At 40.4% G+C, this 12,589-nt stretch overlaps 1 protein-coding gene across 4 annotated transcripts in view; it reads left to right on the top strand.

Annotated features, from left to right (window-relative positions):
* The window catches only part of SLC44A5 (solute carrier family 44 member 5), a 63,508-nt gene that overhangs the window by 25,908 nt on the left and 25,011 nt on the right, over positions 1 to 12,589 (top strand). For all 4 annotated transcript variants that reach the window (XM_088169567.1, XM_014892555.2, XM_088169568.1 and 1 more), the window contains exons 2-5: positions 2,986 to 3,034; positions 4,465 to 4,538; positions 6,406 to 6,490; positions 10,752 to 10,836. In XM_088169567.1, the coding sequence (XP_088025693.1) occupies positions 2,986 to 3,034; positions 4,465 to 4,538; positions 6,406 to 6,490; positions 10,752 to 10,836 (293 nt within the window). The remainder of the gene's footprint in view (positions 1 to 2,985; positions 3,035 to 4,464; positions 4,539 to 6,405; positions 6,491 to 10,751; positions 10,837 to 12,589) is intronic.

Consider the following 12,589-nt stretch of genomic DNA (forward strand, 5'->3'; position numbering starts at 1 on the left):
ATCTAACTGGTAGAGGAAACAGAACTACTGATCGTTGTCGGTTTTGTAGGGTGATTGAAGACTGGTATTTTGTGTTCCTTCGCTTAATCACAGGCATTGAAGTTGCATTCATTTACAGTTTTCTGTAAACCTCTTAGTATCTTCATTTTAATAAGTCCCTCTACTCTCCAATTTATTTGTATCTTCTGGAACTCTAGTGCCATGATCTAGACATAGTTATTCATCTGAGGCCTCACATGTGCCCAAGCACAAGGAACAGTGACTTTGCATCATGCTCGTACATCTTAAAAGAGTGGTGCTTTTTTTGCAGTCATTGCTTGACTGACTCATTCTCTCTTTGTAGTGTGCTGTAATCCTTTAGGATTTTTCTCAACAGTGTTTTTGAAATCTGTTGTTCTGTATGGATTTCTGAATAGAGTTTGTCTTTATAAATTTTATTACTTTACAAAAATCACTTTGAAGTGTTGTTTATAAAAATCCTTTTTGATAAATGCTTCTGTCTCCAGAAGTACTTTAACATTTGTCACCTGCATAGTTTCAAAGTGTTCATTTTACTTCCTTGTTCTAATTTTTAAGGAAAGCATTAAATAGCTTTGGAGAATAGGCTCCTCCAGTAGTGGGATTGAGCTAACTACTAAAATTCAAGAGTGAGAACTTGGTGTCTTGATAGGTGACTCAGTAAAAGTGTTTGCCCATAGAAGCAAGTAGACTGTTAGAGAGAATTGTTAGGAATGGACTGAAGTCAAATAGAAAGAGTCATTATAGGATTACATATATCACATCCAATATTTGTGGTGAATGTCCTGTGCCATTCTGGACCCTCCTTTTCTAGTGATCTGTAGTAGCACTATAAGAGGTAAGAAAAGGAATATAAGCATGACTGAAACTGTGAAATGGCTTATATACAAGAGGCATTAGAGCAGACCAGGACATTTGAGTATAATAATTTGAAACATTTTTGGTAGCATAACATGCTGCCATGTTATACAGTACAGTTATAAACTGTTTGATTGCAAGCTTAAAACAGATAAAAGGAGGTAGTACTTCATTGCTTAACTTGTAGTTAACTTGTGATTAATTTGTAATACTCTGTGATGTGTATGGCATTGCAGATTGTTAAAGTATATGCAAGGCAAATAGAGATTCCTTGAATCTCAATTTGTCAATGAATGAAAAAGAAATTCACTCACAGCTATTAAATGCAAAGTCAGTACTTCAGGAAAAATGCGTTTGCAATTCTTTGTAGTATCAGTGTTGGGGAAATACTACAGAGTTTGCCTTGGTGTGGCATTCCTCCTCAGATATGGCCCCTTGTAAGATTCAAGGTGTGGGTTCAGTGGAATTTTAGGTGTGATCTGGTGTGGCTGTTCTTATGTGCTCTTAGGTCCTGTATGAGCAATGAACAGAGCTTCAACTTCAGTGTGCCTTAAGGCCAGAACTTGCCTGTAGGGCACGATGTTATGTACGGTTTTGTTATGACAGTAAATTATTTCTTAGTAGAAATTTTTGTAGAAATTTCTGTTCAAAAAGGTTCATTCAATATAAAGGTGTTGGCCCAGAATTAGGTATTGTGTATGCTTTCCTAACCATGTATCACAGCATAGCTTCTTCCACTCCCTAGCATTGCAGTCATACATCACTTCTCCAAAGTTTTAATGTTTTGGTCTCTTCTGTATTAAGATATTTTTGTTGCAGGAGCTTGGTAATGTGGTTCTGAATACCTCAGATGAAGGGCAAATAAGATTTTATTAACTGTTGTGTTTATTGTACTGGTATGTGTGTATTTTGATAAGGTTTTTCTGATATAAACCAAGAACAAAGTCTGGCATTTAGTTAATAAGCAAATTCCGCTTTTGAGAAGTTGCTGAATTGTTCTCTCATTGACAAAACTAAGTATTTTTCCTTGAGGCCCGGGGGAGGAAATTTAGGCTGGTAGCACCATGTAATTCCAGGGATGTTCAGAAGAGGAGATCGTTCAGAGAGCTGTGGAAAAGCACTCTGAAGCAGTAATTTGTATTGCAGCTTTGACAATTGAATGAAGAAATAATTTTCCATTGCACAAAGTTTTGTTCAGTAAATCTTCATAATTACTGAACTTTTTAAAGAAAAAGTCCCATAAAACTGGATAGCTAGCTTCAAAAGGAAAAATCCAAATTCTCGTCTGCTGAATGGAAAACTGCTTGGTTTTCTTCAGTATAGTAGCTCAAAACTTGAAAATTTTAATTTGACCATAAGTTTTTGTTACTCTTTACCAAGTGAGATCATACTTTAATTTCTCTTGATGCAGATCCACACTGGAAGCACAGGTTGGTGGGTTGGTATTTGGTAGGTTTTTTAATGCAGTTTTTTTTATTTGTAGAGTAAATCAGTTGGAACTGTGCTAATCAGGATAGCCACATGAAAAACAGATTGCTGATGGAGGCTGTGGATGCCCCAACCCTTGCACTGTTCAAGGGCAGGTTGGAGGGGGCTCTGAGCAACCTGGTGTAGGAGGAGGTGTCCCTGTCCATGGCAGGAGGTGTTGGGACCAGATTATATTAAAGGTCCCTTGTAATCCTTTAACATTCTACAATTCTAGAGAAAAATCAGAAGAGCATAGTCTGTAATTGCAGAGGTAGGTTCATTTACTCACTGTCAGACACACGTAGCCTGTGACTGGGACACATAATCCTTGTCTCTCAAATACATTGTGAACCTGAGCATAGGCATAGTCATAGGACGTACATTAAAGGTAATTTATCATGTGGTAAATGTGAGGCCCTCAGTGTTTTTAAGTTAGAAGAAAAAGGCCTTAATCTCATATACAAAATCTAGGTAATTTTATTGGTGAATTACTGGTATTGCCCGTGTGAAATAATTCTAACAAAACTGATTAAATAGAAATATATGGAAGATGCTCTTCAAAGGCTGGTGTTAACACCCCTCTCTGGACAGATTTTGTCTTAAATAAGGACATGTTTTTATACTGTTTTATTTTAAATGCAGGTGAACCAAGGAAATTTGACCCGAAGTTCAGAGGACCTGTTCATAACAGGTAAATATCATAACTCATTCTGTTAAATCCTTTTGGTGAACAGGGGTTAAAAATGTTTGTTAGCAAAACTTGTGAATTTGATTCTGCAAGTCTTCTAAATCCAGACCACCGTCTTTACTGCCCTTGAGGATGGATGATTACTGGGCAGTATTAAGTTGTGTTCTCTTAAGTCCTTTTAGTTTGAATGCCAATTCTGTGTGCCTTGCATTGACTAATGAATCTGCCGTCCAACGTGTAGTAGTTCTGATACGCCTCTTTGTGACCTCTTACCAGAGCAATCTGGCTTGACTTAGTTTTATGAAATGCAGGTGAAAGTGTGTTACCACTTAGGAGGTTCATTAGTTTACGAGCAGAGTGAAATTGCTCAGAAAGCATCTAAGGAAATCATAGAATCATTAAGGTTGAAAAATACCTCCAAGATCATCAAGTCCAACTTTTAATCATGGTTAATTTTTCTATGTTTTTCCGGATGCAGAGAGGTAAGTTCTAAACTAGCATTTACTGTCTTTACTGAGAAGAATAAATTAGAGAACCACAAGTTATTTCAGTTTTATCATTCTCAGGAGAAAATTTATGACAGAGAAGAACACTGCAGGCTTGTCATACTGTCATTTGAACACACACACTGTTCTTGTCTATGAAGGATGTATTTTTTCCTTTCTGAAAGCTAATAATTTTAGAAATAAATAGAAATACTTGTTTAGGGAGTAAGTCCTAATTTGTGAAGTATCTTTATGATACTGCTGGTGTATCAAGCCAAACTTGAGTGGTGTCAGAATTGCGTTTGAATGGAGGCTGGGAAAATGAGAAGCATTGTTTTAGCATTGCCTCTTCAATTCTGAGTAGTTGTCCTATCTTAGGTTACTGTCATATTGACCCTGGATCCTGTCCCACCTCAGCCTCACCAAAAGTTTATTTCAGTGAGATGATAAAGCTGTTCCTCTCTATGAAGGGAGAAGTGTCCACACTTGGTAACATATTTCAAGTTCTCCAGCTGTTTAAAAAATCTGCTCTCCTTATCTCTTTTATGCTAAAAATGTTTCTCTGTAAGAGGAAACATAGATTGGAAAACAGAAAGAATGGCAGATGCTAAAAATGAATTCTGAGGCAGATGTCCTGTAGAATGTTTCACCACTTATATGATCACTTATATGATAAGCGATCTCATGGGTTCACTTGTTTCAACAATATTTAAATCTGTTCCTCAGTATGTTCTCGTTGTCTGCAGTGAAAAAACCGTACACATTTATTTGCTGGTCTTGCTGCAAAAACAGGACCTTACACCTCGAACGGGAGTTTGTGACTAAAGCTTCTGCAAAGTGCTGGTCCAGATAGCTTACTTAGGTGTTAAAATACCCTATGACAATAAGTGGTTTTGAAGGGTCATATTAAACACCTTATTTTTAAAAAGTGTTTCTTCTTGCCCCTAGACGCTGCACAGACATTATTTGCTGTGTGATCTTCATAGTTGTCATTCTGTGTTACATTGCATTAGGAGTTGTGGGTAAGTAAATAGAAGTATAGTAATGTCTTTTAATAAAGTGGGGAGGCAGCTTTGTGAATATTAGAATTTTTAATTGAAATGTCCCTTTTGCTTATATTTGTGCAAAGCTTCCCAATCAATAAGAAATGCCTTTGATAGAAGCAAATAATGAATTAAAATTCAGTATCTATTGTAATTCACAGAATCACAGACTGGATAAGGCTGGAAGGGATCACAGTGGGTCATCTGGTCCAACATCCTTGCTCAGAAGGGTCATCTCAGAGCATATGGCACAGGATTGCATCCAGATGGTTCTGGAATATCCCCTGTGAGGGAGACTCCACACCCTCTTTGGGCAATCTGTTCAAGTGCACAATCACTGCACAGGGAAGAAGATCTTCTTTATGTTCAGGTGGAACTTCCTGGGCTCAGTCCCTGCGTGTTCCTCTGGTGCCATTGCTGGGCCCCCAGAGTAGAGCTGGTTCATGCTCGGCCCCCTCCCTGCACCCAGGGACAGACAGGAGCACCCAGGGACAGCCAGAGAAACCAAGGGACTCTCAGGGACAGTCGGATAGACAGGGACACCCAGGGACAGGCAGGGCTGAGGCCCCTCTCAGCTGGGGCTCCTCTCCAGGCTGAGCAGCCCCAGCTCCCTCAGCCTTTCCTGGGCACAGGGATGCTCCAGGCCTTGCTCAGCTCCAGGAGCTCCTGTCCCTGCTGTGCTGAGGATCCAGAGCTGGGCACAGAACTCCAGAGGTGCCTCCAAGGCTGGGCACAGGGCAGGATCAGTCTCTGATGTGGTGGGAATGCTCTGCCTGAGGCAGCCCAGGATCCTACTGGCCTCTTGGCCCCAAGGGCGACCTGCTGGCTTGGGGAAAGCTTGTTGTCCCTCAGGATCCCAAGGTCTTTCTCTGAAGAGCTGCTTCCCTGTAGGTAATTTGGGAGAAGTTCAAAGCCATGTGTTTACTGATTAAAAAAACCCTCAAAATTAAGTGTTTTCAAAAAAAATATGTGGTTTGATAAGTTTGCTGTCATAAAGTAACTGTATTGGAAAATTTCAGGCAGCAGAAGCTAGAGAAAAACAACTTGGGTTGAGAGCAGCCCTGAGGAGAAGGAATTGGCAATGCTGGTTGGTGAGGTTTGACCATGAGCTAGCCATGTACACGTGCAGCCCAGAATTGCAAACATATCCTGGGCTGTGTTGAAAGAAGTGTGGTCAGCAGGTCGAAGGAGGCGATCCTGCCCCTCTGCTCTGCTCTGCTCTTGTCAGACCTCATCTGCACTCCTGCATCCAGCTCTGGGGCCCCTGCACAGGAAGGACATTGACATGCTGGAGCAAGTCCAGAGGAGAAGTGCTCTGAGGACTGGAGCACCTCTGCTATGGGGGCAAGCTGGCAAGTTGGGGCTGTTCAGTGTGGAGAAGGGAAGGCTCTGGGGAGACCTTAGAGCCCCTTGCAGTGCCTAAATGGTCTCTGAGAGAGCTGAAGAGGGACTTTGCACAGGGGCGTGGAGTGACAGGATGAGGGGAAATGGCTTCTAAACTGACAGAGGGCAGAGTTAGGTTGGAGATTAGGAAGAAATTCTTCCCTGTGAGTGTGATGAGGCCCTGGCACGGGTTGCCCAGAGAAGCTGTGGCTACCCCATCCCTGTAAGTGTTCAAGGTCAGGCTGGAGGGGCCTTGGAGCATTGGATTGCTTTCTTACAGTTTAATCCATATCTTAGTACAGCTTACTGTGCTTTGCATTTTAGTTTTTCATTAGGAAATCTACTAATCAGAACTCTTCAGTGTTGATCAACAAAGAATAAAATGGTACCTCATACTAGCTAGCTTTAATCATTAACTGGGAGCACTTGACTAAAATCTTAAGAAGTATTTTATATTTTACAGCTTGGGTGCACGGGGACCCCAGAAAAGTGATTTATCCAACTGACAGCTATGGGCAGTTCTGTGGTCAGAGAGATACCTTCAATGAGTGAGTACTAAATCCATTCACATACCTTTATTACTCATGCACTGTGAATACAATGTGAGGTTTCAAATGTCTCTGTCAAAGAGACAGTGACACTCTTACTGTATGTATTGCAGATAAAGCTCAGAAATATGTTAGTTGCCCAGTGCAAATCCAGATCCAAATTAGTACTGTAATGCAGTTGTTTACATCATTTAGAGAATATTTTTTGTAAGGTATCAATATAACTTAAAGATTGTGTCAGCAGCTGCATAGAAAGTGACTAGCTGGCATAGCTTCTAACTGCCAAAGTTTGGGTAATTCATTACTCAACAGGTTATTCTTCATCCACATTGAGATAAGAGTAGTGTTAAGGCATTGTAGCCTGGTCTATAGTTTTGTCAACGTGCCCCAGATAACAGAAAAGTCTGTAGTGAAAGGCTCTTGGTTTTTTTCTGGTGCTTATGTGGTGCTGGTAAAGAGGAGACTGAGTAGTCTGGGAGCTGTAACCATATCCTCCTTGGATAAACAGGAGGTAAATACAGCTAAATGGCTCTATTAACTTGTCTCTAGTTTTCAGTCATTTTAGATTTTGAATTGTTACAGTTAAATTAGTTGATACCAATAGAGTACTTACGCATGATGATAGCTTATGCTCAGGGAAGAAAGATGTTGCATCAGTTTTTTCTCTGAAAATCTAAGTGGTTTAAGAAATAATTTTATTAAAAGGTTTGTTTTTTCACTCACCATCTTCCTTTCGAAAGGTAAGTTTTCGGCACATTTTATGCCCTTGTCACTGTCAAGAAGCTGGATGCTATGCTAGTGTTTGATAACAACTCGTTTCTTCTTCTTTCTTTTCCCACTTAGCTTTCTATGGAACAAAATGAGGAAGCCACTGTCCAAAGGGCAGTTTAGAAGGGGAGGAGCAGGAGATAGAGACTGGAACAAAAGTAGAGCTAGGGCTATATATACTCTCAAGTTTTTTTTACAGGGGAAACAGGCTAGTGAAAGAAAACCTGTTCTCTGGCTATTCTTCACAGCAATTGTTGGAGAGTCAAACTTCCTGAAGAGGAAAAACAAGAAGAAAAAGTTGTGTTGGTGTGTCTGTTCCCCTCACCACAAGCCTTCTCTGCTCCCCGCCTCGCTGCCAATTTGTCCTTGTCCCCTCTGTTGCCATTGGGAAGTAGTGGACAAATAGCTTTGGGAGTCTCAGACACACAGCTTCAATATCCTGTGTGATGTGGAGCCAGGTGTTTCTCTCTGATTCTTACCATTCACTCCCATTCCCTCTTTCTTTTTATTACTTGAGTCTTCCCTTTAGTTATTTCTTACACTGTAGTTTAGGTTTCTTTTTTCAAATGACCCTCCCTGTATAGGATTGCTGGAGAATAATACAGCTACTGAGACTGCATTTTGGAATTTATTTGGTACATTGAGGAGATTGTTATAAAAATATAAATCAGAAGATACATAATACAACCTACCAAGAAAGCAAGAGTGTTTATGGCAGTAGGCCAGGACACTCCTCTGAATGAGTCCCTCTAGTCCCTGGAGTGGGGCTGTGGATATACTTGTGAGGCTTTCGTCAATACCATTGTTTTTCAGATTCCCTGAAAGTAAGCAGTGTGAAAGACTGACCCAGAGCTGTGGTTTTCCGAAGTCCCCAAGGGTTTAGTCTGAGACATTTTTCTTGGAAAGTAATCACAGTCTTCATGTTTTGAAACTTGTCCTTGTAATAAGTATTTTCAGCAATCTCACTGAGGAGTAGAAAAGACAAGTTAGAAACAAAGTCAACATTCACCACTTGTGCAAAAATCCATTTGAACTCTAGTGAATGCCATCCAGTCAAATAAATTGTTTGTATCATCATGAAAGTCTTTGTTAGACGTCTTCGTGTCTTCTTGTAATCTGTCTCCATTAGTTGCTGTGTAATCTCTGAACTTGTTTTGCATTCTACAGAGCATAATGTACTAATTCAATACAACACAGTTTCATTATATAGAATACAGACCTAATTCTCAGTGGGTGTTTTCATGTGTTATGTATATGTTTAAACTTTCTTTTCTGCTGTTGATACCAGCAAGTGGGCTAAGAAAATGAATTCATAAATGGTTTTGAGCAACTCAAAGATCATAAATACCATCAAGAAACTATTGAAGAATGATGACATTTCAGTCCAGAATTGTATTCTACTAATTTAAATAAATAGCAGCTAATGGCAGTGAATAATTTTACCAGGATGCATCTTTTCTTAAACAGTGCATAGCAGAATATACCTCAGTGAAAACAAGTTAACGTTCTAAAATGTCAGGCAGTTGAGCTAATCCCAGTCTTAAATGGAGCTTGAATGTGCAGTGGTGCTATGTAATGGCTCTGAAGGCATAGCCCTCTTCAGCAGTTGGTGGGATTCACATGCTGCTGGGTGAGCAGAGGATATGTCCTGACTGGGGGATACAGTGAGATGTAGAAGCAGGACTGGTGTTGAAGCAGGACAGATAGAAGAGGGGCAGCCTTGTTAGCTCAAGCACCCTTCATTGTTAATAGTGCCATCCTGCTCACAAGATGGAGCTCCCACTGTGCTGCATTGCCATGGTGAAGGTCAGTGAGTGTGGCTGCAGAGGCAGGCAAGACATGCAAAAAGCACACTGCATTTCAGAAGGCTAATACCCCATTTATTACAACAGCATGCTGTCTTTTACACACTCTACAAAGTTTATCCTGTGGTCATTAATTACAATAGATCAACATAACGTTGATTGGTGTAAAACCATCTATGCCTCTGTTTTCCACAAAACTTTTCTAAAAATACTTTTCCCAGCTCAGGTTTCTTCTTGCTTATCTTCTTTTCTCCTTCTTCTCTTCTTGTTCTCCATACCAACAGCCTTGGTCAGAGAATACTTCTCAAAACAAACCTCATTCATTAACCCTCTCTAACCCACAGACCAGCTCTGGGTCCTACTATGAGGGCTCAAACACTGTTTTGTGGGGTCTCTTGCACATCACAGAAGGATAGAATAGCCTGAGTTGGAAGGGATCTTAAAGCTCATCTCATTCCAGCCCTCGTTCCATGGCCAGTGACACCTTCCACTAGATCAGGTTACCTGTTCAATCTGGCCTTGAGCAGTTCAAGGGATGGGGCAGCCACAGCTGCTCTGGGCAACCTGTGCCAGGGCCTCACCACCCTCACAGCCAAGAATTTCTTCCCAATATCCCATGTAAACCTACTCTCTGTCAGTGGGAAGCCATTCCCCGTTGTCTTGTCACTCCAAGCCCTTGTAAAAATACCCTCTCAATATTTTTTGTAGGCTCCCTTCAGGTACTGGAAAGCCACAGTTAGGACATCCCTGAAGCCTTCTCTTCTCCAGGCTGAACAATCCCAATTCTCTCAGCCATTCCTCCTGGGAGAGGTGCTCCATCTCTCTGATCGACTTGGTGGCCCTTCATAGTCCATAGGGGTGCTATGCACCATTTCTCTCAGGGACACTGCATAACCCTGAGTAGCTGGCTTTGAAGTCTTGTTTAAAAAGGGCAAGTCTACTGCCATGTTATCTTCACTAGATCTATCTGATAATTTTCTGACATAGCAAAGACTAACTGCACATTTTTCTGTCTTCAAAACCCAAGTCTTTAAATCAAGAGATTTTGGGGTCCTCAGTTTCCAACAAATCCAGGCTTAAGTGACAGCTACCACAGGGCTCCAAGTTCCAGTAGATACCAAATACATGGGACTGACAGACTGACCCTTAATTATATGAAGGGCCATCTTGTCAGTGTTATTAGTAGATGCTATTATATTCTGTTTTCTGGACAACTGCTTTTGGTTTTCAACCATAAAAAGCTTCTGATTGATTTTGGTGCCACCTTCTGATCAACAAAAATTAGGCAGCTTTTACAATGAAGCATTTGCTGATGGTGAGTTTGCATGCAGTGCATACACAGGATGTTGGTGGCACAGAGACTATGGTGTTTTTGCAGGGTTATTTTCCAAACCTCATCCTCTCGAGGCAGGACTACAGATACATGGATTTTTTCAGCTCAAAATCTTGCTGTGGAGAAAAGCTTGTCAAAATTAGCATTCTTTAGAGCAAATACTTCTGGTTTCATAGATGTCCTGATGTGAAACATTCAAAGTCTGCTTGGGATTTTTTTTTGTCTTGTGTTTGCAAGGATTGTATGGATATTCACAATAATAGAATTTAAATATCAATATATGCTGCAAATTTTGGAGTGGTAGGATGTATAAGCACCTATATTTATGGTAATTATCTTATATCCATTTCCATAGGAACAAGACCATTTTGTTTTACTTCAACATTCTGAAATGTGCCAGCCCCGTAGTGTTAATAAACCTACAGTGCCCTACAACACAGGTGAGTGAAAATATGGAGATAAAATATTTTCCCTGCATCTTAGTCATGGTGCTTTAAAATGAGACATGTATTTGTTTGGATTTAAAAATTGTTGTTCATGTCCTTCCAAATGTGATTGTTTTATAAATTACTTGTAGCATGCACTCTCTGTAACGTGTGATGGTCAGAAACATGAAATGGAAATGCACAAGACTGTGTATTTTGGATAAGAGTAGACCAAAAAAGTCTGCTGACTTGAATACAGCAATTTGTTACTTATGAATTTGTCACAGGCAACTATCCAGTAGTATTCAGTGCATGCAGAAAATATTTATACCTAAGGTTTTTAAAGCTAGGCATGTTCAAGAAACTGTGCGTATTTCCAGTGATAGGAGTATCTGGGTGTGGTTGGAGCCTATGGCTCTTTCAAAAGCAGAGATTTTGAAAGCTTGTTCGTGCCTTATGCCACCATTTGTACTCCATTTGTTGTACTGTGACTCCTCATGAACTTGAGAAATAAACCCACTGCATTTGTGTGGGTTAAGATTAACCTCCCAGTTTTTCTTACAAGACCATTTTCCCCACCATAAAACGTGGAAATCTGCAACAAGAAAGAGCAAGAGCCCTCTTAACATTGGCTAGTTGCTGTCAGAATGAAAACTTGCTCCATCAGCTGCAGATCTGCTTCAGGAATCCCTGTCTATCCACATGCAGACACTGACACTGTTACCCTGCAATCTTTAGACTCTTTAACTGGAACAGTTCAGTCTGCTCAGAAATATGAGGTAATTGTGTGGGATTTGACTGGTGCTGTGGTCAGGTTGGCAATGGCTGTAAATCAAATAGGGTGAAATACTTGTTGAAGGAGATTTTTTGGGAGTAGAGTAGTTATTGTGTTCATTTTCAGATATGCACCAACTCCGAAACTAAGAATGTTGATTTTGAATGCTGTTTTTCACTGTGGATGGTTAAATTACTGGTCTTTTTGGAAAATGCTAGGGAAATTTTTTTTTAATCATTCCTCTTTCGAACTGCAAACAGAGTCCTTCATTCCTGACCTCTACATATAAATTGTAGGAGAAAAAAACCCCAAGAATTAACATGAGGAGAGCTTCAGTTCTTGAATAAGACTGAATTTAAAAACTGTTATTACAGTCCATTGTATCCATAGACAGCACATTTCACTGCCTGTTTCATAGATGGCAAACATTTTATAGCAAAGTGTGTACTTGTTAGTCATCTGTTGCCCCAGCGAGGACAAACCTCTTCTTTCTGTGTTCCTTGGCCTGTGGTAGCCTGTAGGACTGAAATACTCACCTAGAAAGACCCTCTTGCAGCATCTGCCCTTTCTAAGATTAGTACAAGACTTTTTCCCAAAATTCTTTGAGTTGAATTACTTATGATGGAATGCCCTTGACATGAAAGACAGTTTTTGTGCATGATGTCTCTCTGGTATTCGGACAGCAGAGCTTTGCAAAGGGTGTTTGGATAGCACAGCTTTGGAAACAAGCTGCCTTCCAGAAAAGGCTGAAACTTGCTGTAAAGATGGAATTCAAACCACCTCACAGTCTTAAACGCTGAGGAGTCAGAATGTCTGTCCACTTGTGTGATTCCAGGGACCAGCAGAACCTTCAGAGTTTGTTTATCAGGGCAGCTGCTTCTCCATATCCTAAATCTAAACCACTTCTCAGTAGATGCATTCCATAAACTCCAGTCTTCACCTGATTTCTCACATAAATCCAGCTTATAATGACTATACCTTGATTCATGTGAA

This window comes from Sturnus vulgaris, chromosome 9, assembly GCF_052056855.1.
Source record: "Sturnus vulgaris isolate bStuVul1 chromosome 9, bStuVul1.hap1, whole genome shotgun sequence".
Taxonomy (NCBI): Eukaryota; Metazoa; Chordata; class Aves; order Passeriformes; family Sturnidae; genus Sturnus; species Sturnus vulgaris.